Source organism: Malania oleifera, chromosome 4 (assembly GCF_029873635.1).
Source record: "Malania oleifera isolate guangnan ecotype guangnan chromosome 4, ASM2987363v1, whole genome shotgun sequence".
Taxonomy (NCBI): domain Eukaryota; kingdom Viridiplantae; phylum Streptophyta; class Magnoliopsida; order Santalales; family Ximeniaceae; genus Malania; species Malania oleifera.
The window spans coordinates 91,530,226-91,556,647 of record NC_080420.1 but is presented as its reverse complement, the minus strand read 5'-3'; the positions used below and the strand labels follow the sequence as shown (position 1 = coordinate 91,556,647).

The 26,422-nt window shown below is 34.1% G+C and overlaps 1 protein-coding gene across 5 annotated transcripts; it reads right to left on the bottom strand.

Moving 5' to 3' along the window:
* Nucleotides 1-740: 740 nt before the first annotated feature.
* On the bottom strand, nt 741-6,900 carry LOC131153573 (uncharacterized). 5 transcript variants are annotated; one of them, XM_058105979.1, is made up of 5 exons: nt 6,697-6,900; nt 4,882-5,172; nt 2,865-3,606; nt 1,248-2,403; nt 741-1,126 (listed from the first exon to the last, which is right to left on the bottom strand). In XM_058105979.1, exons 3-4 carry the CDS (start codon nt 2,897-2,899, stop codon nt 1,272-1,274), a joined length of 1,167 nt encoding a protein of 388 aa, XP_057961962.1. In that variant the 5' UTR covers nt 2,900-3,606; nt 4,882-5,172; nt 6,697-6,900; the 3' UTR covers nt 741-1,126; nt 1,248-1,271. The 5 variants fall into 5 exon arrangements, with proteins under 5 accessions (XP_057961962.1, XP_057961963.1, XP_057961960.1 ...); XM_058105980.1 differs by having other exon boundaries at nt 6,675-6,895; XM_058105977.1 differs by having other exon boundaries at nt 6,681-6,895.
* Nucleotides 6,901-26,422: the final 19,522 nt, after the last annotated feature.

Sequence of the window (26,422 nt, the reverse complement as noted above, 5' to 3'; positions counted from 1 at the left end):
ATTAGCTCTATGTTGAAGGTGGATTTTTTGCTCAATACCTGCCTATTCATATCCACTTTTAGTCAACTATCAATATAATCTTAAGGCATGCAACATCCCTATAATTGCTGCCTCAAGCCTAACTAGTGTAGATTTTAAATCACTTCCCCAAATGGTTAGATCCTATGGATTCTGCCTTACTACATTTGATTCTAATTCATTTACTAAGTTATCAATCTCCCTCAATGATGACTTGTTTGATTTCTTCCTTGATTGATATGAATTGCTTGGATTTTTCTTAATGAAATCCTTAATTGATTATGTATCCTAGAAATCCTTAGATCCATCAAATAATTTTTCTTGATCCTTGAGGCCTTTGTCTATGGCCAACCTCACAACAACTTTCAAAATTGGAGCAATGGTCTTGTGCCTGGGTAACCAGAAGCATACAGGTTATGACCAAGTCCTTAGCCCTCTCTGGTGTCTAATATGGGCTGCATAATCACGAGGATGATCTTTCCTTAATTGTCCTATGACCAATTGTTCGGTATTATCATAAGCTCTATAGATGAGGCAACCCTTACCGACGTCCATTGGGCATTGACTTGATTCTCCATGATCTCCCATCAACAAGTGGTCAACCAGATGGCCTTCTCCAAGCTTCATTGGGATATATTATTTTCAGAGTCAAGTGTAATACAAAGTGGATTGGCTCAAATGTAACACAAGTCTCATTTGCACCAAACAAAATAAAATAGTCATTTCCCAATAACACAAACTAAATAATTTATGGAACTGTGAAATAAAATGTACACTTTTTTACAAATGGAATGATTAACATCCCCTGGGGTTTAAAAAGAAATCAATCAGCCGACATATTGCCACAAAACAATGGGGCAATGAGATGGTCAAAAGGAGAAGGGGACCTGTATCTAAAGATCCTATGATAATTCTGTAATTACATCACAATCTACATATGCTTCACTATGTTGTCCTTCAACAGAGAAACTGATTCCATCAGCTCCTGCCTTTCTTTTTCTGCACTCCACCTGTTTGTGGGGCTAATCCAATGTGTTCGCAAATAATCTGAAGAAATTTTTAACAGGATACCAAGAACTTGTTCACACTTGGTTAGGTCACAGAAGTTCTGCACAAAAAAGGAATAATGGCCCAGAAATACTGATCAAGTCATTTGCAAGGGGAAAAAATAAAACTTTTCAGCAAACTTTGAGAAAAATGGTGGTGGAAATAAACTGGGGAAAAATTACCAGACTTTGTAAAGTCCCATACTATTAATCTTCATTGCGCCTGGACCGTGCAAAACGCCGACGCCTCCTTGGTCTTGGGGAAGCATCTTCATCCATGTCACCATGTGACAGATGCCAGCCCTCTTCATCTCCCCCAACCAGATGATTTTCACCCCAATGATTCCTTCTACTTGAAAATGATCCAGATGAACGGCGATTCCGTGGCCAAACCCTGGACAAGCCCCTGGGTTGGGAAATATGTCTCCTTGAGTTGCTGCTGCTGATCATCTGGAACAAAAAGTAAGTAGTCCACCATGAATCACTACTTTCCTCGAATTCATTGCTTTCACTATTACCTGAGAATGCATCTCCATTGTCTATAGCATAGTCACCAACAACAACAGCACCTGGCATGGCTGAACGAATAGCACTAACAATGTCACCATATTCCCTTTGGTGCTCGAGATGTTGCCAAGCACGTTCTCTTGATGGATCAATATTGGCGGGGCGTATTGTTGGGTGAACCCTCCTAGCATGTCTCCTAAGCTCCCTATAATTCCCAAAAAATGAGCATGATTCCTGAGAACAGCTCCTGTGTTTCAGGTCAAGATATTGCCTAGCCTCCTTCACTATCTTCCAGCCCTGAACTGATCCTCGGCACAGGGGACATTTCAAGTTGGGCTTGGGCCCCAGTGAACGTAAATTTCCTGAACTAGACTCTTCCAAAATATTCATTTCTCGGAATGACTCAGAATGACTTGTGCCCACAAGATCCCCTCCTTCACTGTGATCATTTCCCCCTTGAATTCCACGAGCTTCAGCTAATTCAGTTGCCACACTCGAATCCAGATGGGGTTCAAAAGTTGGAATATTATTAGGGAACTGACCATCACTAAAAGTGTCTGGGTTTCTAGGAGAGGAAGAACCAAGTCCTGATGGGCTCTTCCCGTTATCAACTCTCAGTTTTCTAAATCGATCCAGACAATTAGAATGCCTGTAACTTGTATCACAGATGTATGACCTGCATCCCTTGTCGTGAGAGCTGCAAAGGAGGAGAACAGCATTATGTGGATAGTCCATGCAGATTGGACATGAAGCCTCATCCAATTCCTTGTGCAGAGCACGGACATCTGGGATGGTGGATGTGCTTCCTTTACAATCTGACATCTTGGACGCACTGTATTAAGTTAATAGAAACATAAAATTATCAGAAAGCCCTGTGCTCCTCTTGATTCAGATTTTAACTTGATTAGAGAACCAAGATCTGAAAAAATTAAAAAAAAAATTGAAAAAAGAAATCCCTAACTAGTCACCAGTAGCAAATTGGCAACTATGTGGCTGGGATTTTGGCCAAAAAATCACAGACCAGCCAAATCTCTGTCAGGTAACGAATTTTCTAATGCTGATGTCATCAACGGTTTACCAGCTTTTCTTCCTTTTTTATTTGGTGCTCCCCTTGGGGGGGGAGTAGGGGTTGTGTGGGTTGGAATTGGCAGATTGAAAGACAACCCATAAATTTACCCCGTTTTTTCTTTTACAACATTTTTTTTTACCTATAATAGTTTATAATGAATCTAACTAGTAGAAAAATAAGCAAAATAACCTATGCACATCAGCATATATCTATTTCTAACTAACCAATAGCCACGCCCATAACTACATTTGTCAACCATTGGTGCTAAGGGCCCAAATATGAAACCTTTGCAACTTCAATATCTGCAAGAGGTCCTAGATCAAAACATAAAATTATAACCTCACCTTGGGAATGAAACTGCTTTGCATTCTAAGTACCGATAAAAAGTTCTCAAGCATGAAGAAGTGATGAGCATACAAAAAAATCAAAACAATAAACTGCATGTACCAATTCTGAAATGACAAATTTGATATGAATTAGTCAAAGTGGCGATAGTGAAAATCATGTCAAAATACTGCACTTGCTATTCTACTATATACTGTGGCAGATCTTTTAAACCACCCTTACCCCATAACTCCCATCCCTCCTTTCCTTTTCCCTAGTGCAAAAGCTAAAATAAAATAGAAAAGAAGGAAATCAACCGTAAAAAATTGCTTTCTAGCAGGGTAGTTAACAAAGTATAAGAGGACTTTAAAATGAAAGATATTACAATTATAATCCTACCAAAGGCTGCAGTTACATAAAACCTCCTATTTGAATGAAAGCAACTAAAATTACAAATGGCCCAACAATTGCCTCTACATATAAATAGGGTTTAAGCTCCCAAATGCACCATGCATTAACATCAAATTTTCCAAGTAATTACAGGGTGCTCATATCTAAAAATATATATAGTTTCACATGGCAAGTGGGCAGTCAGTTTCCGTTTCTCATGACCTCAAAACTGGAACCAAATGAACAAGTCTCCTGTAAATTCATAAACCACATCAGAAGGATAAGGGAAAAAAATTCTGAACCATCAATAAAATTCAGAATGCTTATAACAAACTTGCTCTCTCCCTCCCTTTTTCCCCACTTTGGATTTATGTGATATAGCGACCTCATCATTATTTCTAGTTTTTTTTTTTTTTTTTTTTAAAACCATTGTGCTTTCTTCCCAGATAGTAAAAGAAGTATCTGAAAACTTTAGAATGAAAGATATAGCAATCATAATCCTGTCAGACTCTCATTCTACAAAACCTCCTATTTGAATTAAGGCAACTAAAATTATGAATAATCCAACAATGACCTCTACATAAAAATTAGGTCCCAATGCACAATCCATTAACATCTAATCTTCCAAATAATTATAGGATGCTCATGTCTAAAACTATATATAGTTTCGCAATCCTTTTCTTTTTCTCAACGCAACTATTATGCACACATGCGCATGCACATGCACACACACAAATATATAAAGATGCAGATTTTACATAGCATTCCAGTATCAAAATGATGTCCAACCATTGTATAAGAACAATTAAACCAGCCCAATGCACAATCTAGCAATAGTATGACTAAGCAATTAAACATGCAGTTTGATAAAAAAACTAAGACATATGAGAACATGCATACAAAACATTATTCAAGAAAATAATTCCAAATTTCCAACTATACCCATAATATTCTGTTCAATTTCCTTCTTTTCAAGGGCACAACTAATGACACCAAAAGAAACAAAAATCTAATGAGGAAAATACAGTAATCCATGAATGATGTTACAAATACAAGCATAGATGATTTACTGCAATTTTCTACTCCAAGCATAAGATGAGAACTAATAAATCTATATTATGATAAACTTATAGAAAAGGAAGCCCTTTGGTCTTCTACTATGTCCTGAATTAACCCTCTCTTTCTTTTTCTTTTTCTTTTTCTTTTTTCTCAATCCAAGAATCAAAAGACAATATCCTACAATTGTGTTGAAAGGCATATAGTTTCTCTACAATTCCTATCACTCTCTAACAAACCACTCCTCAAAACCACCTCAAAACTACCTTTTATACCAAAGCCACTATACATATGCTTTGCTTATTATATAATAAAAGCAATACAACTTTCCCAAGGCATAAGCCTTAAATAATCTATAAAAATTAGAAACAAAAACAAATAAAAAAAACCAAACAGCAGAAATAAAACCAAAGCTCATACACGCCACAAATCAAATGACCAACAAGCATAGGCTTTAACATGGACACTCACCTAGAGGATGAACTCTGAACTTTATTCTGTTACTTGTTGCTTCTGAATCTTTAGGAAAATAATCAGCATTAATACGTGACAACTATGATATTCTTTACTTGTTTTGAATCAAATGATGGAGGAAATTCTATACAAGCCAAGCCTTGAAATTATGCTCCAAAAGAATTCAAGAAATAATCCAGGGTCCTATAAATCTTGTAGAATTAAATCCTTTGAATAAAGCATTAACAACTAGTTCACGAGCAACAAAATCACCAGAGTCTTTAAACAAAATCACCAGAGTCTTTAAACCTGCACTTATAGGGATAAGAAACAAAGGTCTTGATTATGAAAATATCATTCAAAAAGAATAGAAATGGCAGGTGACAATAGAATCAGCTTACAAGAATAACCAATGAAACAATTGAAAATTCACAGTGCAAGAAAAAATGCATGATTGAGAAAGGAAGGTAATAAATATTTCAATTGACAAGAATGGAAAAATCAAGGGCACCGAATATAGACATGATTAAGAATTTAATTTTTTAGTTAAGAATAAAATAAAGAAACAAAGCCTTGTGGAGCGGGGATGCTATAATGAGAACAATTTAGTGGGAAAGAAGGAAACTTCATGGGACATTATACAAGCCTTCCAAAGAATACAGGAGAAGAACACAAAAGTATAGTTCAAATCCCATGTTTTGCATTGTAAAATTTCAAAACAACTCTTCGTTTGTGACATAAATCAATGATCAACTTTATTTTATTGGCACCCAAAATATTGACTAGCTATGATTGAATGATTCATAATTTATTTTCATATCTTTATTCAACATTAGCTTAGAAACCAAAAATGGAGCATAGAGGCAATGAAAACAACTAAAGATTAAGGATTGAACATCATACCAGTCCAAACAAAGGCAAAGGTTAAGGCTTCTTACCCCAAAACCAATAAAATTAAGAATAATGCTTCATTTGGTTGAAGAGAAATGAAAAAAAGAGAGAACTTTACAGATGAAAATAGAAAAGAAATGCACAGACTTCTCTTCTTTCTCTCCCTTTCTCTACACTTTTGGAGAGAAACTCCAGCCGTCTTTACCTCTCTTCTATTTTTCTGCACTTCCTTTTTTTCTATTAGCCTTGATTAAGCGAGCAAAGCCAAGGAAACAAATTTCTTTCTATTCTCTTCTAAGGAGCAAACAGCCAAAACCAAGCGAAGGAAGTTCACTTTTTTATTCTCTTTTCTCTATTTCTCCCTAACCATACAGAGCATAAATTACAAAACATGTTATTTGATTCATTTTTCAGGGAAATATAAATAAGACAACAAGGACCAAAGTATAAGCAAGACTAAATTGTCTTCATATCTTTCTCGTTAGGCTGCAGTTGTTTGCATCCCATATTTTCTTTCGATCTGAAAATGTCATTGTTGGTTCAGCATGGATCGAATTCAAATTCAATTCCAGACTCATTGGGGTGGGGGGGTGAGGGGTGGCGTTGGATTTGATGCATCTGACCAGAATTCCAATTACTTACGACTAGGAAAAAAAAAATCCATGCATCAAAGCACAGACTCTGAATTCAAATGCTCACAAACCCTAATAGACCGAAACCTTAATCCGTGCCCCGACCAATCAACAAGAACAAAAATGAAAGATAATGAGCAGATCAACGATCAAAAGGATAGATCCATCGACAAAAACAATTTACAACAAAATAAAAAAGCAAAAGCCAAATCAATAAGAATCCTTCGGAGAGAAAGGAGCCGTCAATCAAAGAAAAAAACAACGAACAAACAAACAAAAGCAACATACACGCACAGAAATAAGATTTTACAATAGCACGAAGGATAAACATCAACAACGACACTCGAGTTCCAATCCCAAATTCCCAATCAAGTGTTCGGATTTTCTAAATTCCTCTCGATTCTTGTTCTCCGTGAAAACCTATATCTCCGGCTGGTGCGGTCATTATTAAACGGAGGAATAGAATTTATAAGGAAAATTCTATTCACCGTTTACAAAGATTTTAGTAGAAATCAATAGGTTTAGCATTATAGAGTTATTATATTAGTTGTACACACATCATGTGTGTGCCTAACTTTTTCAAATTTGTTTTTAGGGTATAATGAGAAGTTTTTTTTTTTTAATTTAAATAATTCCCTGATTTTATTATTTTTTTAACGGAGAATAAGAAGTTAAAAATATTGAAAATCTAAAAAAAAAAAATTTTTAAATAAAAAAAAAATTTTTAACATTATTTTTATGTTCATAATTTGTAAAAACATTAATCATAAGGTAACTTGAAATTTTTGAAAATATATTAAATGAAAAAAGATTACTAAAAATTGTTGTATATTTATATACACATACATGTAGATATAGATACATTAATTAACAAAAACATATTATTCTTAATTTTTAATATTTTTTTTAAAAAAAATTAGTTGTAGAATGCATTAGGTGTGCATTATATGACTTTTTAAAGTTTTATTACTTAATTTAAAAATAAATAAGAATTGAAGATCATTTTAATTTTATTAAGAAAACAATTATGAACAGTTATAGGAATGTTTTAGATATGTGAAAAATAAAACAAAGTTTAGCCCATTTTATTATAACATTAATGTTCCATTGCTATCTAAAAAGTTTAATGTTTTTGTTTTTCCGAGGGTAAGAGTCTAGAGGGGGGTTGAATAAACTCTTTCACGTATTTTGGGCTTTCTCTACAAAATAAAATTATTGGCAAGATATAAGCAATTATATCATAATATATCAAATGTAAATCATGCATAAGATACAAAATAAAGAGTATAAGGTAGAGAAGCTTAACACCGGTGTTTTAATGTGGTTCGTCACCAAGTTTACGTTCACGCCTTGAGACCAATTCAAGAATTCCACAATCCACTATCAAACTCTTTCACTGGCGGAGAAGCCTTACAATACGGGAACAAATCTCTCAACGCTCACCAAGAGTCGCAAGGTTCAATCGGCCCACCAAGAACCTTCAACAATGATTCACCGAGAACCTTCAATACGGGAACCAATCCCTTTACAACAAGAAGATGAGATACAAACCAAATGCTCCTTAAATGAGCTGATATAAAATGCGATACAATCCTCACACTAATCTCTCAAGTAATGAATCAAACAAGATTAGAGAGTAAGACGTTGATGATTTTCCTACTCTGAAGGTTCTTCTTCGAGTCAACGTGGGAGCCAACCGCAAGACGAAATTTGATTCCCTTGTGTCAAAGGTTCTGAGGGCTACGGCTTACTGTAGATGTTGCAGATCTCTTCAAACTGTGGAATCGTAAGTCTGGCGGGTTGTCCAGTTTCGAAAGTTCAATATCAATTTCGATTTAGATTTGCAGAAGCGAAGTTTCATGCTTCTTCCGACACACTTTTTTTGATTGGAGGTTACTTTTTTCTTTATTTTCATTAGTTTATTGTGTTTAGCTTCAGTGGTTGGCTTCATTCTTATAGTTCAATGTTCCAGTTCTTGGTCTGTTCTTTCCTCAGATCATGAGTTGTCGCCTTTCTAGTTTATTCTGTGGGTTCTATTGTCTTCCTGATCAATTTTGTTTTCTTTTTTTTGTGTTTGGTTTCTGTTGCTGCCTTCATTCTTTTTCTTGGTTAGTTCTTTCCTCAATTCATGAGTCGTCTCCTTCCTTAGTTAATTATCGTCTTGTTCGGCGATTACTGTTCTTCACTCACAGGTTCCGATTGGAGTTGGTTTTAGTTCAAGAAGGTGCGGTCCACGTGTTCGATGTTCCGTGTGACTTTTGAATTTCAAATTCCTTCCCACAACAATTCCAATTTGGCGCTTCCTTGACCACCTATGCACTGTGCATTGAGCTTTCGATTGTCAACGTGCTTCAATCTGCCATTAGGGTGGGTGTTTCTGTCAATAGCCCACGTGAATTGGTGTTGTTTCCAAATGTTTGTCTATTGTTATGATGTGTTTCTTTGTTTTAAAAAAGTTTCCTCCAATCAGTTTGATTTTTGAATTTTGAAAGGCCAATGTGTCGCACAGTAGGAGGGGTGGATTGCCTACGTGTCACACTGAAGGAGTGTGATTGAAGAAAGGTGGATGAATAGTTTTCAGTTGTCTCCATCATCGTTCGGCGAGTTGATACTGCGTCAAATATAGTGTCATTTTCCTAGACAATGTTTGGGAGCGTTGGTTAACTTATTTTTTTCCAATCTGTTTTCAGACATATGGATGCTAATTCTTGAGATGTTTTCATCACCATTTGGAGATTGGAACGGTTCAAATATACATGCTTTTGGGGACAATTTCAAAAGCTGTTATGATGACCTCAAGGGTATGGCACAGTGGATAGGTGTTCGTTTCCTGGTTGATGCTTTTAGTCTTGGGTGAAGTGTCCTAGGTTATGTGTTTTGATGAATGCAGATAGGCACTATAGTGTTGATTTTGCCTGCTTCCAATGTGTCTTCAACCGAAGATACTTTGGTAATTTCCATTGTTCTGATTGTGGTCTGAATGGTTTTGACAGTAGGCCACTTTTGGATTGTGTCCTTTTTCTGGGTGAAGTGTCCTAGGTTTGGCTCCTGGTTGATGCTCCTAGTTGTATCCTCCTAGTCTCTAGGTGAAGGTTCCTAGGTGAAGGGTCCTGGGTTCGGTTCCTGGTTGATGCTCTCAGTGGTATCCTCCTAGTCTCTGGGTGAAGGGTCCTGGGTTTGATTCCTAGTTGATGCTTCCAGTTGTATCCTCCTAGTCTCTAGGTGAAGGGTCCGGGGTTCGGTTCCTGGTTGATGCTCCCAGTTGTTTCCTCTAAGTGAAGGATCCAGGGTTCGGTTCCTAGTTGATGCTCCTAGTTGTATCCTCCCAGTTGTTCCACCTGTACTCCTACTGCTCGGGTATGTGTGGTTGTGCAGGTGTTGATTGTACGATTGTAATGGTGCTCAGCTTATCTTGGATTTGATATGGCTTTGAGATCCTAGGTATGCCCAGGTTTTTTTGTAACTTTTGTTACTTGTGTTGTTTCGAATTGGAGCTTAGGTCTCCTTTGTTTTTGATGTAGGTGGCCATTTTGGCTGGCCTTTTGATTGTATTGCTTTGCAATTATGATGGGGACTTGGTTTTCCCCCCCTTTTCTGGGTATGCCCAGTGTATACTATACATATCCATTTTGATCAATACAATTTACCATTTACTGATAAAAAAAAAAAGATTAGAGAGTAAGAGAGAAATTGAGCACTTGGGATGATAAACTAAAATGCAAAGTGCTTAGGGTTGATGTATAAGAGATGTTTTTCACTAAAAACTTTTAAACCCTCAAATTTTTTTGTTAAATAAGTCTATGGACTTGTATTTATAGGCAAAATGTTAGGCTAGCTTTTATGTGAACGTTGGGAGTGAATCCCATTTGAATGGCTCGAGAACTAGCCGTTTTTATGCCCGTTGGATTCAGGTCTTGATGCAAATCGTCGATGGTTGTACCCAATTCGTTGATGAGTTTCCTAGGCATAAAACTCATTTAGCTACTGGCTTAATTCGTCGACAATATCCTCCAATTCGTCGACAAGTTCCCCTAAGTCGTCAACGACTTACCCCTATTCGTCAACGATTTGACTGAGCAAAGACTCACTTTGGCTACTAGTTTAATTAGTTGACGAATACACCCAATTAGTCGACTAATTGCCCTATTTTTCATACTAATGAGCCTTTTAATGAATTAACCAATTTTGGACAAAATTAGATGAAATATATTAATGCCAATGATAATTAATACTTGTCCTTATGAAGTTTCATTTGAATATAAGATATCTTGTGTATGAAAACGCATTTGAATGCTTATTTTGATATATTGTGTGCTAGTATGTCCTTTATAAAAATATACTTGACTTTCTTGAATCTTTAGGACATAAAACTCGTTTTGACACAACCGGGACCAAGTACTTAAAAGTTTGCAATACTAAAATGTTGAAAACTTGTCCCTTATGAAAACATATTTGAGTATAGTTTTTGTCAAACTTTTTGTTAATCCTTGAAAACCATGAGTATTGAGTTTGTGACTTAGTGAAATCCTATATACTCTTGTGTCCTATCATGCACATGCATTTTTCTCAACTCTTCCTCAAAAATCATGCTTGAAACAAAACCACAAGAGTTACAGACGTTCCTACCTCACCCAATCCTCATTACATATAATTCAACATAATCTTCCTTGGATGTGCTTGAGTAATTCTGAGTGAGTGCCCTTTTGATCTTTCCTATTCAAACTCTACTCGGTCTAATCTTTGCCTTTGATACAGTACCTTCATATTTTATCACTTGTACCTATACTAACATGATTTGCAAAGATATGATACACCAGGAACAACAAATAGGTTAATATCATCAAAACGCATTAAACATGATTATATAGCCACTAAGGCTAACATTTTTAATTCAGTGAAATGATTATAACAAAAATAAGTAGAAATTGAAGAGCATTGTTAATAGTTATTATGTTCATATAACACCATCAATATGTGCTAGAGTTTTGTTGGTAAGTAGGAGTTAGTAAAGGTATTATGGTCAGTGGCATGTACATTAAATATTATGAATAGAAAGAGAGATCTATCATTCAGATAAGAACTTTTATTTTACCCAATTATTCAATATCATATTAAAGCAAGATCTCCAAGTTATACGAAAACTGAACCCTAAACTTTAAACCCTACACTGAATCTTAAACCTCTAACCTACTGCTTTAGAAGGATAATCCAAAGCACTAAAGATTAAAAAAAAAACAAAGTCCATAAGTTGTTCAAAAACATTATAGTCATTGGAAAAATCCTAAACATTGCTGTCATTTCAAAAACTCAACAAAGGCCTTTATGCTTTACAAAAATAACCACATAGCCACCCACAAAATGTACTGAACCCCTGCTTTGTGAAATTTCACAATCAAAGAGTGTCCCACGTACCAACCAAAGGTTGATAGTGTCAACTTCAAGCTTCAACATGTGAGAGTGTTTTGAACAAGATTTATACTCCCACTTTTTTTTTTCAAAATGTTTTAAATACCTCAACACATCACAATTTCAAGTTTTCCATCATTTATCTTATTCAAAAAAGTCAACACTTTCGATTGTTCACTCAAAGCACTTTATTAATTATTGTTTAATACTATTAGGATTGTGTATTGTTTTCTAAGGGTTGGGGTTGAGTGTAGGCTTCTAAGTGTCCATCGATGTCCATCTTGACTAAGCTTATATTTGAAGTCTTATTCTATTTTGATGAAAGGGGTGTTTTGGACTCATTTTGGTATTTGATTGGTGAAATTATAAGAATTCCTATAGCCTCATGGTGTTTCATTGCACTTTTATGACAAACATAGGTTTAACTAGCAGAGACTTTAGTAGTTTTTAGTTAATTAGGTAACTGATTGGTCAAAGAAGATAATTAATTAAACATTTTTAGTCCTTTTCTTAGATTTTCACAAGCATGTCTTGGGCTCAGATTAATTTTTCCCCTCAACTTTACATTTTAAGCCCTCTATTTTTGAAATAAAGGTTATCTCTAACCTATATAACATTTTTCTTGTGAGATTGGGAGTACAACCATGCCCCCCCTTGGGACAAGGAGGGAAGCTCCTTGTTCCTTAAGGGTCATTTTTGAAAAAGGGAACTAGAACTGAAATCTTAGCCTTCTAAATTTTATAAAAAATGAGGCTGGGGGTTGCGGCGGGGGGGGGGGGGGGGAGGTAGATAGGAAGACGCTCAACATTGTCTCTTTTTCATCAAAGACACATTGTGCTTTGGAGGCTTAGGATTTCTTGGGTTTTCTTGTCTTGTTCAAGCCTAAGCTTTGCAAGGTATCTCCTTTTTTAGTTCATCATTGCTTATTGATTTTCATTACTTTAAGGATTCGCTGACATGCTTGAATATATTCGTCTTGGTTTGTCATCTTTGCAAAAATCATCATTTTTGTCAACATATATGTTATGTCTCTTTGAATACCTTAGGGTTTAATGGTATTCTCATTATTGCTTAACATGCTTTAATACACTTGTTTCATCTTGTTATTCCTACAAAATCATGTATTTTCATCTAGACCTATTCAATATCTCCATCCCCCTCTTATCTTTTTTTTTTTTTTTTTGTGGCTTGGTCTTCCAAAGAAGAGAGAGAGAGAGAGAGAGAGAGAATTAAGGTTAAAGGAAGATACAAAAAAGAGGAAGCTTAGGAGTTTTACAACTTAAAAGGCAAGGTGATTGGGCATGAGGGCCTGTCGCAGCATTGGGTAGTCATTGTGAGTCTAGATAGGGTTAGTAGGAAGTGCCATGGTGATCTGCAAAAGTGTTAAAGGAGAGAGAGAGAGAGAGAGAGAGAGAGAGAGAACAAGAAAAGAGAGCTTGGAGCTTTGTTCTTTGACAAAGGCCACCGGCATCTGCACATGGCGATCAAAGGCGAGGAATTTCACGAAAGCCCAACAAGGCAAACATGCTTGCTCGCAACCAAGAATGAGAGAAGAAGGGGGGACTTTTCTATAGCATTTCCCAAGAAAGTTGCCAATTAGGGTAAGTGGTATGACTAGAGCTAAGTGACCATTGGATGTCCATGAAGTGGTTAGAGCAGGCCAGTGTAGCATGGGCTAAGGTTTTTGAAACCTTCACAGTTGACACGAGGTAGAAGGTAAGTAGTGCATATCACGCGTAGCAATAATTTCTTCTTTTATTTTATTTTCCTAAATTCAGTTTATTTTTAAAAAAATGTAACAAAAAGTGAAAAAAAAATCATAAAATTCAAGAAAGTCATTTAAAAAAATAAAATAACACAAACCAATAAAAATAGGCTTTTTTTGTAAGGTTTAATCCCTTTTATTTTTTGTTAAGATTATTATTATTATTATTATTATTATACAAAAATATTAGGAAATTTAAAAAATTCAAAAAAAAAAAAAAACTAAAATGTTTTTTCTGTAGCATTTTAAGCTTACAATTGTTGTTTATTATTATTGTCGCTACTATAATAATAATAATAATAATAATATTCATCATCATCATCATCATTTGTTGTGCTATTGTAACTTTGCTACTATTGTTATTATTCTTGTTATTATTATTACTATTATTATCCTTAGTGAGTCCTGACGCATCAATCCAAATGACGGCCAAAAAAGTGATTTTTTTTGTAAAGTTACAATTTAAAAAAATTTAAAAATTGAAAAAAAAAATCTCAAGAAATTTTAAAAATGAAAAAAAAAATGTGTAGTATTTTAAGCTTACAATTGTTGCTTATTATTATTATTATTATTATTGCTATCATTAGAATTATTATTATTATTATTATTATCATCGTCATCATCATCATCATTATCACCATCATCATCATTTGTTGTGCCACTGTAACTTTTGCTACTATTGTTATTATTCTTGTTACTTGTAAGATATTACATTTTTCAAAAATATTCAACAGATTGACCCCAAGCTTAGTATTTTCTTGGATGTGATTAATTCGCCTAAATATGTATCGGTTTTGGTTTGTAAGCTAAACCTAGATTCAAGAACTAGTAGTCATGGTTTGCATAATCCGAGTGGGATGCGTGAGGGGGAAGGCATCAATACCTCCTACCCCTAGATATCAACACCCCCTACGCACCCATCCTAATGAATTGCACCTTATAAACTTCGAATTACCCATTTGAACTTAATTAAATAAGAACTGATTCTTCCATGTTTATTTTGATTACCATCCATCAAATATTGAATAGTCTTACCAATACAGAGGCTTCCAAAAGGATACCATTGTCCACCTTTGAGTTCTATCGGCGGATTCATTTTCTATTGCACACAAATTCAAGCACAAATAAACAATAATAATGGTGTGCTAGAGTGCCTAGGCACTCTCCCATAAGATCTTTAGGAGAGATGATATTTTCCCATCTACAATTTGTGTTTTCCAATCAAAAGAATTTGCACACAAATGCGACAGACTAATTTTGAGCATTTTTTTTTCTATTTTTCATAAAAATAAGGAGAATTAATTGGAAGCATATATTTTTGTATTTTGTTAAAATGTCACCGAAGTAATTTTGACTAATACCACATTTTTTGGGATTTTTAATACTAAAAATGATGATAAAATGATGACAATAGTAATAACAATCGTGATATACATAAAAACCTACACAAATATGCCAATGGATTTACACAACTCGTAAGTTCAAACATATGTATACTATGTATATGGATTTAGAACTCGATACAATGAAAAAATCTTAATATAAGCATTAAATATCATAGCATAATGATCCATGCTTCTAACTTATATACGTAAACACATCCACACATACATGAAAAAATCTTCATATAAACATCTTAACATTTCCATGGCAATATATAAATCTACTCTATGCAGGCATATTCTTAATTTTATTTCAATGTCCAGGGATAGCTCAAACAAAATTTAGTGCTAACGACAAGCTCCCTCATGAGAATGATGCTACAAAGTTTGAAAAAAATCATAGATGTCCAGGGCTGACAAAAACAACGAGGCAAGGATGATAATGCAAAGAAGGAAAAAAAAAAAAAAAAGGCATGGTTATTGGAACAATGCCTTCCATCTCTATGTATATGTATAGGGAAAGTAACAGGAAAGGTGCAGTAATTGGTTCTGAATGCTTACCATCTTAGCACAAAAAAAAAAAAGACATAGTGGTTGGGTCATACTACCGACCATTTCTGCGTAGGGGGGAAAGTAAAATATGCAGTGACCGATTAGGAATGCCTACCATCTTTGCACAAAGAAAAAGGGTCTAGTGGCAATACAGACTTCATACCATCTGTACAATAATAATAATAATAATAATAATAATAAAATTAATTATTAACTATTAATTAATTAATATTATTAAACTGAATTAATTAATTAAATGTTATATACTGAATTTATTAAATAAATAAATTATATATGTCATCCGGAAGCCAGAGGCTTCTAGAGACCAAAACGAATTTGAGAATTAATTTCTCACCCCCCCTCTCGCCAATCCCTCCCTCTCTCCTCCGCCTTCCCTCTCTCTCTCTCTCCTCATTTTCTCGGCAAATACTTGGCCGATGAGAAAATAGAAAATACCGTTGGGTTCCATTCTCTGCCACCAACATTCCTACCAAAGTGGATTTATCGTAGGAGCGACGTAGGCACCACTCTTGGAGTAAGGTAATTTATTTTTCTTTTTTTAGTTTTTCTTTAAATATTTAATCAAATCGACGATCGGACACCATCACGAGGTTCTAGCTTCGATCATCATCATTTTAACAGGAGTGAATTTTCAATTTGAATTTTCAAGACACCACTCTAAGGTTAGGGTAAGATTTAGATAATTTAGCAAATTTGCTATTTTTGAAAATTTAATTATTTATTTGAAATTTAAACGCATAGGAAATGTTAAATAATTATTGGGAATTTTGTGAACCTAAGAATATTAAGGAAATTATAATTTTGGGGTTGAGTTGATTTTATTGGGGATAATGTGATTTCAGGGTTTGGAGTTTTGAACGCTTTGGGCGTGAGTTGGAATTTTTACCAGAATTTTCAAGATTCAGGTAAGGGGATTAAGTTAAGTCAGGATTTTTATTAAATTTGAACCGATTAAATTGGTTTTTGTGTGTGTGTGTCTATATATATATGTTAACTCTACGTATCCAATCCTATTTTGATAATGACAAATCACTTGGTATTTGATCTATGCATTGAGATTGTGAACATGAACTATATTAAATATGCACGGAAGGATAACAAGTCATGGAAGCCATAAAAAATAAAGCATACATATCTTGGCAAGATCCATGGAACTCAAAGGGTACAAGAATGAAGATGCAAGCTACAAGTTCAAGAGCGTCATGAGAATAGGGTTTTTTTTTTTTTTTTTTTTCACACAAATCACTCTCTGTTTCTCTCTATTTTCATTTTGATGAATTTTATTTTATTTTTTCATTTTTGTAGGTTTAATCCATTGAAGAAAACCAAGGACAATCTGGTCGACCCTAAACCCTAAGATAAGTTATTCTTCTCTTGCATGAATTTCTTGAATTTTCTTGCATTTTCTTAGGATCCAAACAAGGTTTGGGGTATTGATTGACCTGGAGTTTCAACCTAGGTTAAGCTCATATCCGGGCTCGAGTTAAGGTTAGGGCTTTGGAAAATGGGCTAGCTGGTTTGGATTTGATGGGCCATGCATGTTTGGGCTAGTGGGCTTATACTAAATGGGTTTTGCATGCTTTTTTAACGGGCTTGGATTAAATGGGTAGTGCAAGTTTGGGCTTAAACTACGTTTAGGTTTATCGAGCCCATCTGGGCCAAGAAACATGTTGATTTGGCTAAACTTACTCAAGTCAACATTGGCTTGAAACCAAGTGTCTTGATGAGTCTCGGGTCTTTGGATCTGGGTTGGGTATTCGGATCAGTTGACTTAGGTTTGGGTTGGTTTGAATCAAGTTTCTGTAACTCCCCAACCTGAATCTACCAAGGAGCACTACATCTCTCCTCCCCCCACTTGGACAAAAAACAAAGGGGGCGGGCCTTATCAGACTAATGACTCGCTCCACAGACCAGCACGTCTTCTTTTCAATGTATTTTTTCCTCACTCACACACTTCTTAAGAAAACTTCCCAGAAGATCACCCATCCCAAGATTACTTCAAGCCAAACACGCTTAACCATGAAATTTTTATGGGAAGACTCTCGAAAAGAAAGGTGTACCTTGTTGATATGGGTAGTAACATCAAATCCTTTTACGCCTTTCTTCCACGGGGTATCATATTTTCCCCCACTTACAAAACGCAACGTCTTCATTGCGAACCCACATTTCCAAACCCAGGAGATGTGAATCTCATCACACTTCTGGCTGGGTAATTGCTCTGATACCATTTTGTAACTTATGGCTACATCTGAAGCATATCAGGGCACTTACCTTATTCAGTAAGTCCTCGAGTGGATAATTTATCTCGTACTCACACATTCACACAAATGTTACTGGTAGAAGTTCCTGAGAATAGGGAAGATTACTTGTCCATACAAGTAGCTTCCCTTTACCCTAATACATTATACAACCCAGTATGGCTACATCAAATACTAATCAAGGCACTCGCCTTTCTCAGAAAGCCCTTGGGCGGAGTGTATACTTCGCTCCAAATAAATATAATACTACAATATATAATATATATTTACTTTACTGTGTATATGTTATCTTTACAGTACTCATCTTTTCATGTTCTCAGTATTTCACATCACATAGTTCATTTTCACATTTCACATTACTCTGATTTCATGCTACTCTGTATTCAAGTCTGCATTCACATGTTTTGTTCTCATATTATTCACTAGTTAAATTAAACAATTATACATTTAGAACTCACTACCAGATGGATAATCACTGTCTTGCTTCCCCCCATGACAGATTGTTGGGCCCGAAGGCTGGACTTAACCTTGGTCGGACCACCAGAGTTAAATTAGAAAATAACCTTCTTAGTCTGTAAGTCAAATTGGCTTTCCCACACTAGTCTAGACTCTTGGAGGAATCTCTACCCTACACAGCTCAATCGACCATCCCATCTCCACACACTCTATAAGACGCGTGAGTGTACTAATCTCTACCAAAATCATACGCAACAGTATTGTGCCTCACTATGGTCCACCGAAATTCTCAAATCATACATTGTAATTTAACATTCATATCCTACTTTGATTAACAATACACATGCAATATAATCCCAATACATTTTAGTATTTCCCAACATGTCATACATATATCACAACTAAATTCAGTATTTTCATTTTACTCATGTCACACCATTTAAGTAACACGCATAATTATATCATTTGAAATAATAAAAGTAAACCCATGTTCATCATCCGCTTTACTAAAGATACACATCAAATTATCCCCACAATTTCTAGAAAACACATTACTTTAATCATTTCATTTTCACAAATAATAATTATAGCCCTAAGCTCAAAAACCACAGTTCAAACGGTTGGCTTTCTTTTAAAACTCACCTAATAATCATATACATTTATAAACACATATATTTTCCATTTAAACTAGTAAATTCATATAAACTACTGGCTTAATCTATTCCCCTTACCTGATTTCCTAAACAACGCTTGCTGGAATCCCGAAATTATACCCGTGACGTTCACCCAAAGCCTGAATCCATAAATCCTAATTTATCAATTCTGCCCCAAATAAAATACTATTTTAATATTTCCTAAACTCATAAACTTCAAATAAATAATTGAATTACCAAAAACCACAAATTTACTAAATTTCCTAAATCTTACCCTGACTTTGGATTGGTGTCTGGAAAACCCAATTCAAAAATATGCTCTACTAGACTTGTAGAGAAATGCTCCTAGAACCACGTGGTGGTTTCAAATCGTCAGTTAGGCTGAAGATTTGAGAAAATTTGAGGAGAAAGAGTGGGTTTACCTTACCCCAGGAGTGGTGTCTACGACGCTCCTACGAAAAATTCACTCTGGTAGGAATGTCGGTCACGGAGATAGGAACTCAACAGTATTTTCCGTTTCCTGGTTGGCTGAATATTTGCCAAAAAATTGAGGAGAGAGAGGAGGAGGGATGGCTGGAGAGAACATGACGCAGAGAGAGCTTTCTAGGAAAGGCGCAGTTCTAAGAATCCAATTGAAATTTGATTCAAATGGCTTCCTATATATATCTTTATTCCAATTAGCTTTTTTTTTCTTTCATACTATTCCTTTTTATTTGTTTAATTAATTAATTAATATTTTTTTCCTGGGTTACTACATTCTTCCCTCCTTAAAAGAATTTTGTCCTCAAAATTTGTGAACCGATAATTCTATTTAGATTCTATTATTAACGAACCACCCCATACACATATTCCAGTATACTTTATAACTACAAATAATTACATTAATCTAAAACCAAAAATAACTATTGCTTATCTCATTATATAAATTTATTACCTGCTCCTGCACCGCGGGCAATGTCCGCACTAGTCAAGATATAAATACTAAATTGGAAAATCAATAAACATCGAAAACCGGAGTCAATGTTCAGAAACATCACTGTCGATGGATTTACTGTGGTTTTCTGAAACTCGCGACTGAATCAAAAAATCATAGAAGTCCATCAAGGGAGTTCTGCCTCCAAGTTACAAAAAACAACTCAGAATTCTTAACAGTATCTTAATCTACCCATTCAGATCCTCGTCCTAACTCGTTCCTATACTCTGATATTAATCCATCCTAGAGTCTACAAAACCTAACAACCAAAGCTCTGATACCATTTTGTAACGCCCCAACTTAGGTCTGCCAGGGAGCACTGCATCTCTCCTCCTCCACCTGGACCAGACAATAGGGGCGAGCCTTATCGGACTAATGACTGGCCCCACAGACCAACATGTGTCATTTTCAATATATTTTGTCCTCATTCACATACTTCCTGAGAAAACTTCCCAGAAGGTCACCTATTCCAAGATTACCAAGCCAATCGCGCTTAAACGTGGAGTTCTTATGGGAAGGCTCCCGAAAAGAAAGGTGCACCTTATTGATATGGGTAGTAACATCAAATCTTTTTAAGCCTTTCTTCCACGGGGTATCACATTCTCCTCCACTTATAGAACGCAACGTCCTCATTGCGAACCCACATTTCCAAACCCAGGCGATGTGAATCTCATCACACTTTTGGTTGGTTAATTGCTCTGATACCATTTTGTAACCTATGGCTATAATTGAAGCATATCATGGCACTTACCTTACTCAGTAAGCCCTCAGGTTGATAATTTATCTCATACTCACATTCACACAAATGTTTACTGGCAGAAGTTCCCAAGAATAGGGAAAATTACCCGCTCATACAAGTAGTTTCCCTCTACCCTAATATGTTATGCAGCCTAGTATGGCTACATCAGATACTAATTAGGGCACTCGCCTTTCTCAGCAAGCCCTCAGGGGGAGTGTATACTCGCCTTTCATGTTCTCAGTATTTCACATCACATAGTTCACTTTCACATTTCACATTACTCTAATTTTGTGCTACTTTGATTTCACACTTCCATATTTCATATCATCCACATTTATTTCACATTTGACATTACTTTGATTTCATGCTACTCTGTATTCACGTCTACATTCACATGTTCTATTCTCATATTATTCACTAGTTAAATTAAACAATTATACATTTAGAACTCACTACTAGATGGATAATCACTGTCATGCTTCCCCCCATGACGGGTTGTGCGGTCTGAAGGCTGGACTTAACCATGGTCGACCCACCAGAGTTAAATAAGAAAACAACCTCTTTAGTCTGTACGTCAGATTGACTTTCCCACACAATTCTAGACTTCAAGGGGAATCTCTACCCTGCACAGCTTAATCGACCATCCCGTCTCCACACTCTTTCTAAGACATGTGGGTGCACTAATCTTTTGCAAAACCATATGCAATAGTACTGTGCCTCACTATGGTCCATCAGAGTCCTCAAATCATACATTGTAATTTAACATTCATATCCTGCTTTGATTAACAATACAAATGTAATATAATCCCAATACATTTCAGTATTTCCTAATATGTCATACATATATATATATATACCACAACTCAACTTAGTATTTTAATTTTACTCATACCACACCATTTAAGTAATATGCATAATTATATCATTTGAAATAACAAAAGCCAACCCATGTTCATCATCTGTTTCACTAAATATACACATCAAATTATCCCCACAATTTCCAGAAAACACATTACTTTAATCATTCCATTTTCACAAATAATAACTATAGCCCTAGGCTCAAAAACCACAATTCAAACAGTTGGTTTTCTTTTAAAGCTCACCTAATAATCATATACATTTATAAACACATATATTTTCCATTTAAATTGGTAAATTCATAAACACTACTGACTTAATCTATTCCTCTTACATGGTTTCCTAAACTATGCTTGCTGGAATCTCGAAATTATACTCCCAACGTTCACCCTAACCCTGAATTCATAAATCATAATTTATCAATTCCACCCCAAATAAAATACTATTTTAATATTTCCTAAACTCATAAACTTCAAATAAATAATTGAATTACCAAAAACTACAAATTTACTCAATTTCCTAAATCTAATCCTAACCTTGGATTGGTGCCTAGAAAACCTAATTCAAAAATCCGCTCCACTAGACTTGTAGAGAAACGCTTTTAAAACCACGTGGTGGTTTCAGATCGTCAATTAGGTTGAAGGTTTGAGAGAAATTAAGGAGAAAGAATGGGTTTACCTTACCCCAGGAGTGGTGCCTACGATGCTCCTACGAAAAATCTACTTTGGTAGGAATGTCAGTGGCAGAGAAAGGAACCCAGCAGTATTTTCTATTTCCCGATCGGTCAAGTATTTGCCGAGAAATTGAGGAGAGAGAGGAGGAGGGACAGCTCGAGAGAACGTGACGCAAAGAGAGCTTTCTAGGAGAGGCACGGTGCTGAGAATTCAATTGAAATTTGATTCAAATGGCTTCCTAAAGAAGCTTTACTAATATATATGTATATTCCAATTTATTTTTCATACTATTCCTTTTTATTTGTTTATTTAATTAATTAATTTAATATTTTTTTAATTAATTAATTAATTTTTTTTTTTCAGATTAGTACAGATACTCTAAATTCGGGTTTGTATTCTAGGAAAATTTTTTGAATTTAAGTGCTAGCTATAGAAATTCAAAATTGAACATTTATTAGAATATTGCAAAATCAAACCTTACTTACCTCCACCATCAAAATCTTCACATCTCTTGAATTTCCTGCTAATGCAATTGCCTTCTAGGTCTAATTCTCGATCCTTCCTCTTTGTCTAAACTTTTCGATTCTCAAGCCCCTGCTGCAATTCAATTCAATCCTTTCACTCTTCAATCATTGATTTCTTCAATCTCAATCTCTCAATAATTTATTCTTGGTTTTTTTTTTTTAACAAAATCCCTCTCCGAGTCTCTCAAGTTCTTAGTTTTCTATCTTCCAATCTCAATGCCTTGTGTCTATCTATCCCCTTTCACCCTCAGAAGGTCTCTATTTATAGGTCTAAGGGATGAAATTTAACTGAATTTGATTGACCAATTAGTTTTAATTTAATCAATCAAACTTAAAACTAATTGGTTAATCAACTTTGAATATTCAGTTTTAAATTGTTCAATCACATTTTTAAAGTTAGCTTTTATTTTTGATTTCCTAACTAACTCTCTTTTGGGCATGTGTGCATGTGCCAGCATGGGAAATTGGAGACTCCGCCTTTTTTTCTTTTTTTTTTTTACTTTCAATGTAAAAAAATTCAATTTCCTTGTATTTTATTTTATTTTTTTATTTTCTCACTTAACTGAAATTAAAAGAAAATTTACCCAATTTTTATTATATAAGCTATAGACAAAATGGGTGTCTACAACATAAATTTGTGATTTGGAATTTCCTCTCTGGTTATGTTTTCAATTTTAGTCCATGTGTCAGAAAAAGAAAAATATAAAGTATGTTTAGTTGTGAAAAATATTTTTATTTTTTATTTTTTGTTTTTAAATAATTATAAAAATTTTAGTTTATTTTTAAATTTGTCAAAATTCGTACTAAAAATGTAAAAAGTAAATAGTTTTTTTAAACGTATAAAGCAATTTTGTATTTTTTATTTATTTATAAATTTCAAAATAATCACAAAAAGATAAATTGGTTTCTAATTTTTAAAGTTTATGTAAGGTAATATTTCGGATTATGATTTTTGGGACTTATATTTGGATTTGTGTGGGTTTAGGAAAAACTTTATATATGGCTAGCACAAATTAAAGTCCAATTAGATCTAAATTTCATACTTCAAAGTAAGAGTTGGAGAACGATAAAAATAATAAAAAGATGTTTCTCAATTTTTTTTATATAAATTTCAAAAATTTTAAAAATAGGGTGACATTTTTTGTAATTATTTGAAAATTTTAAAATAAAAAGTAAAACTATTTCCATAAGCATATAGTGTTAAAATTGTTCATTGTTATACATTTAATTCATCAAAATATTATAAAACTGATAATTTTATTTTTTTTCTGAAAAACTAAAATTAAAAAAAATATATTTTTCAAAACTAAACAAGTCCATAGCATCTCCAGTCATTGAAGTAAGAGGTGAGGATTTTTTGAAAAACTAAATAAAACTATGTTGTTTATTATATTAGAAGACCAGCCCAAAATAAAAATAAAAATTTCATTCCTATATAAAGAAAATCAAATATGATGTGCAAGTTTTTTTTTTCCGACCTAAACTCATCTAAAATAAATACTTGAATTATAATTTTGCATAAATATTATTAAGCATAATTCTTTTAAGAATATTTTATCTTACTTATAAATAGCGAGGATATTTTTGTTCAAAAAATAATTTTCATTATTTATGTTTTTTATGCAGGTAAATCATTTTTTGTCACATATATTATCCATTAGTGTATTGTTGGCGCGAAATAAAATCAATACATTTCTAGAATACGACTCAAAAATTATTATTATTTTTTTTAAATTAATGGAGCGTGTCTTTTAGATTTTGGAAGACGTACTATTCATTCATTATTTTATTTATTTATCTTATTTTTGCTAAAAAGATTATGCACTCATTTGACATAGTCATATTTATTATTATTTTAATAATGAAATATTTAGAAATTAAAATATTATATTACTTTTTTGTCCATATTTAATTTATTGTTCCAAGGGAATTGATGGAACAAGAATATCTTCAGTTGAATATAAATCTTGTAGGAATAAAATAACAACATTATGCCCTAATCAAGTACGAAATGGGTATTCACATGAATATCAAAGGATACTATTGTTCGTTAAAGTTACGTTTGATTTGTGGAATGTCTACTCCTAAGAATGGATTAGTTTTACTAGGTTAGATACAATTAGTTATATAAGAAATTATGTTGTTATTATAAAATAAATAGTAATGTGAAATATTTTATGAGTCCATAACAAGGAATAGACAACTTATTACATGTCGAATGAAATAATTAGGAATATATAAGGAATAATTATTCCCTTAATTCTCAAAATTTAAACTATATTCCATTTCATTCCGATGAATAGCTATTTTGCTGAACCAAACAAGTTATGAGTAACATAGAAAGTGACTTAACCATGCATTAAAGACAATTAATAAAACCTTAATGGAAGAAATGAAGGGATATTACCTCCATAATCATATAGCTCCCTAGAATTAAAGGTAGATTTCTTTTGTTTTGGGAAATTACACTATAAAAAATATTAAGATTGCATTACATATACTTTATACAATACTAACTTGAGTGTTGAACAAGGCTCTTAGAGGCCATTAGGGATCTCCTAAGCAATCTCTATTTTTCCCTTGGTTTCAAGTGATTGTCATGATTTATGGAAGTAGAGATTGGGTTCGATTTTTTGCATCAACAAATTGGCATGTGAAGAATGGGGTTGATTGCTTTCCAAAATAACCATGGCAATTTTGTATCTAGGCCTAAAAAGAAAGTAAAAATACATAAACTGGCTTCCAAGTGACTTTGGTACTTACCTAACATTGACAATGAATGACTTGATGGATTTCATATTAGCTTGTGTGCTTTATCTATGCAATTAAAACAATCAAAGCATGTGAAATTATGAGTCATCGAGTGGTATGTGGGAAATTATACAAGAAACCTACCTCTCCATGTATCTATGTACCTATTGAAAAGTAAGGTGTGCTTCCAAGAGGGGGGTGAATTGGGATTTTAAAATTTTCTTTGAAAACTCTTTGTTTTACAAGTTCTTTAGTTAAGTATTAACCACAACCAACTTTCTTTTCAACAGTCACATAAACACAATGATCAATAATCCTTTGAACTTTAACCAACAATTTTTCTAAGTTCAATTTATATTAATTCAAATCAACTTTTCTTTTCAGATCATAACAAAGTTAAAACTTTTCTCAAGTTTAATCTCAGCTTGTGTATTCAACAATTCAGATTTCAAAGTTATATCAGAAACCCAATCAACCAATCAATATAATTCTTTTAATCAATGTTCCAACAATTCTCAATGAACAATCAGCTCTTAGCAATTAATTAAACATACATGCAATTTGTAGTAAATTAAAGAGAGTAAAGACAAGAGTTGTAGACTGTATTTTTACAAGGTTTGGCCAACGGCCTATGTCCTTGCCTCAAGCAACCGCTGTGAGGATTCCAACTTTCTTTATTAGGCCAAAGTTACAACCTCTCTCCTTCTTATGTGGAGTTCCCTCTCTAACGAGAATCCCCTCTTGCTAGGCAACGATCCAATGACCTTAATCGTCAATACAACACAAAAAATAAGAACAACTTTGGTTTGTACAAGAACACTCTCAGTTAGAGCAAATTTGTACAATTAAAATCACAATATACTTGAATCAAAATCAATATAGAAAGATGAAGCTCAAGTATTTATCACCGGGGTTCTTTCTTAGATTGAAATATTCAATAGAAGAGTTAAGAACCGTGAACTCTTTTCAGCAAAATCACAGCAGGTACTTCAACAAAAGTATTGGCAAAAGAGCATTGGAGAGT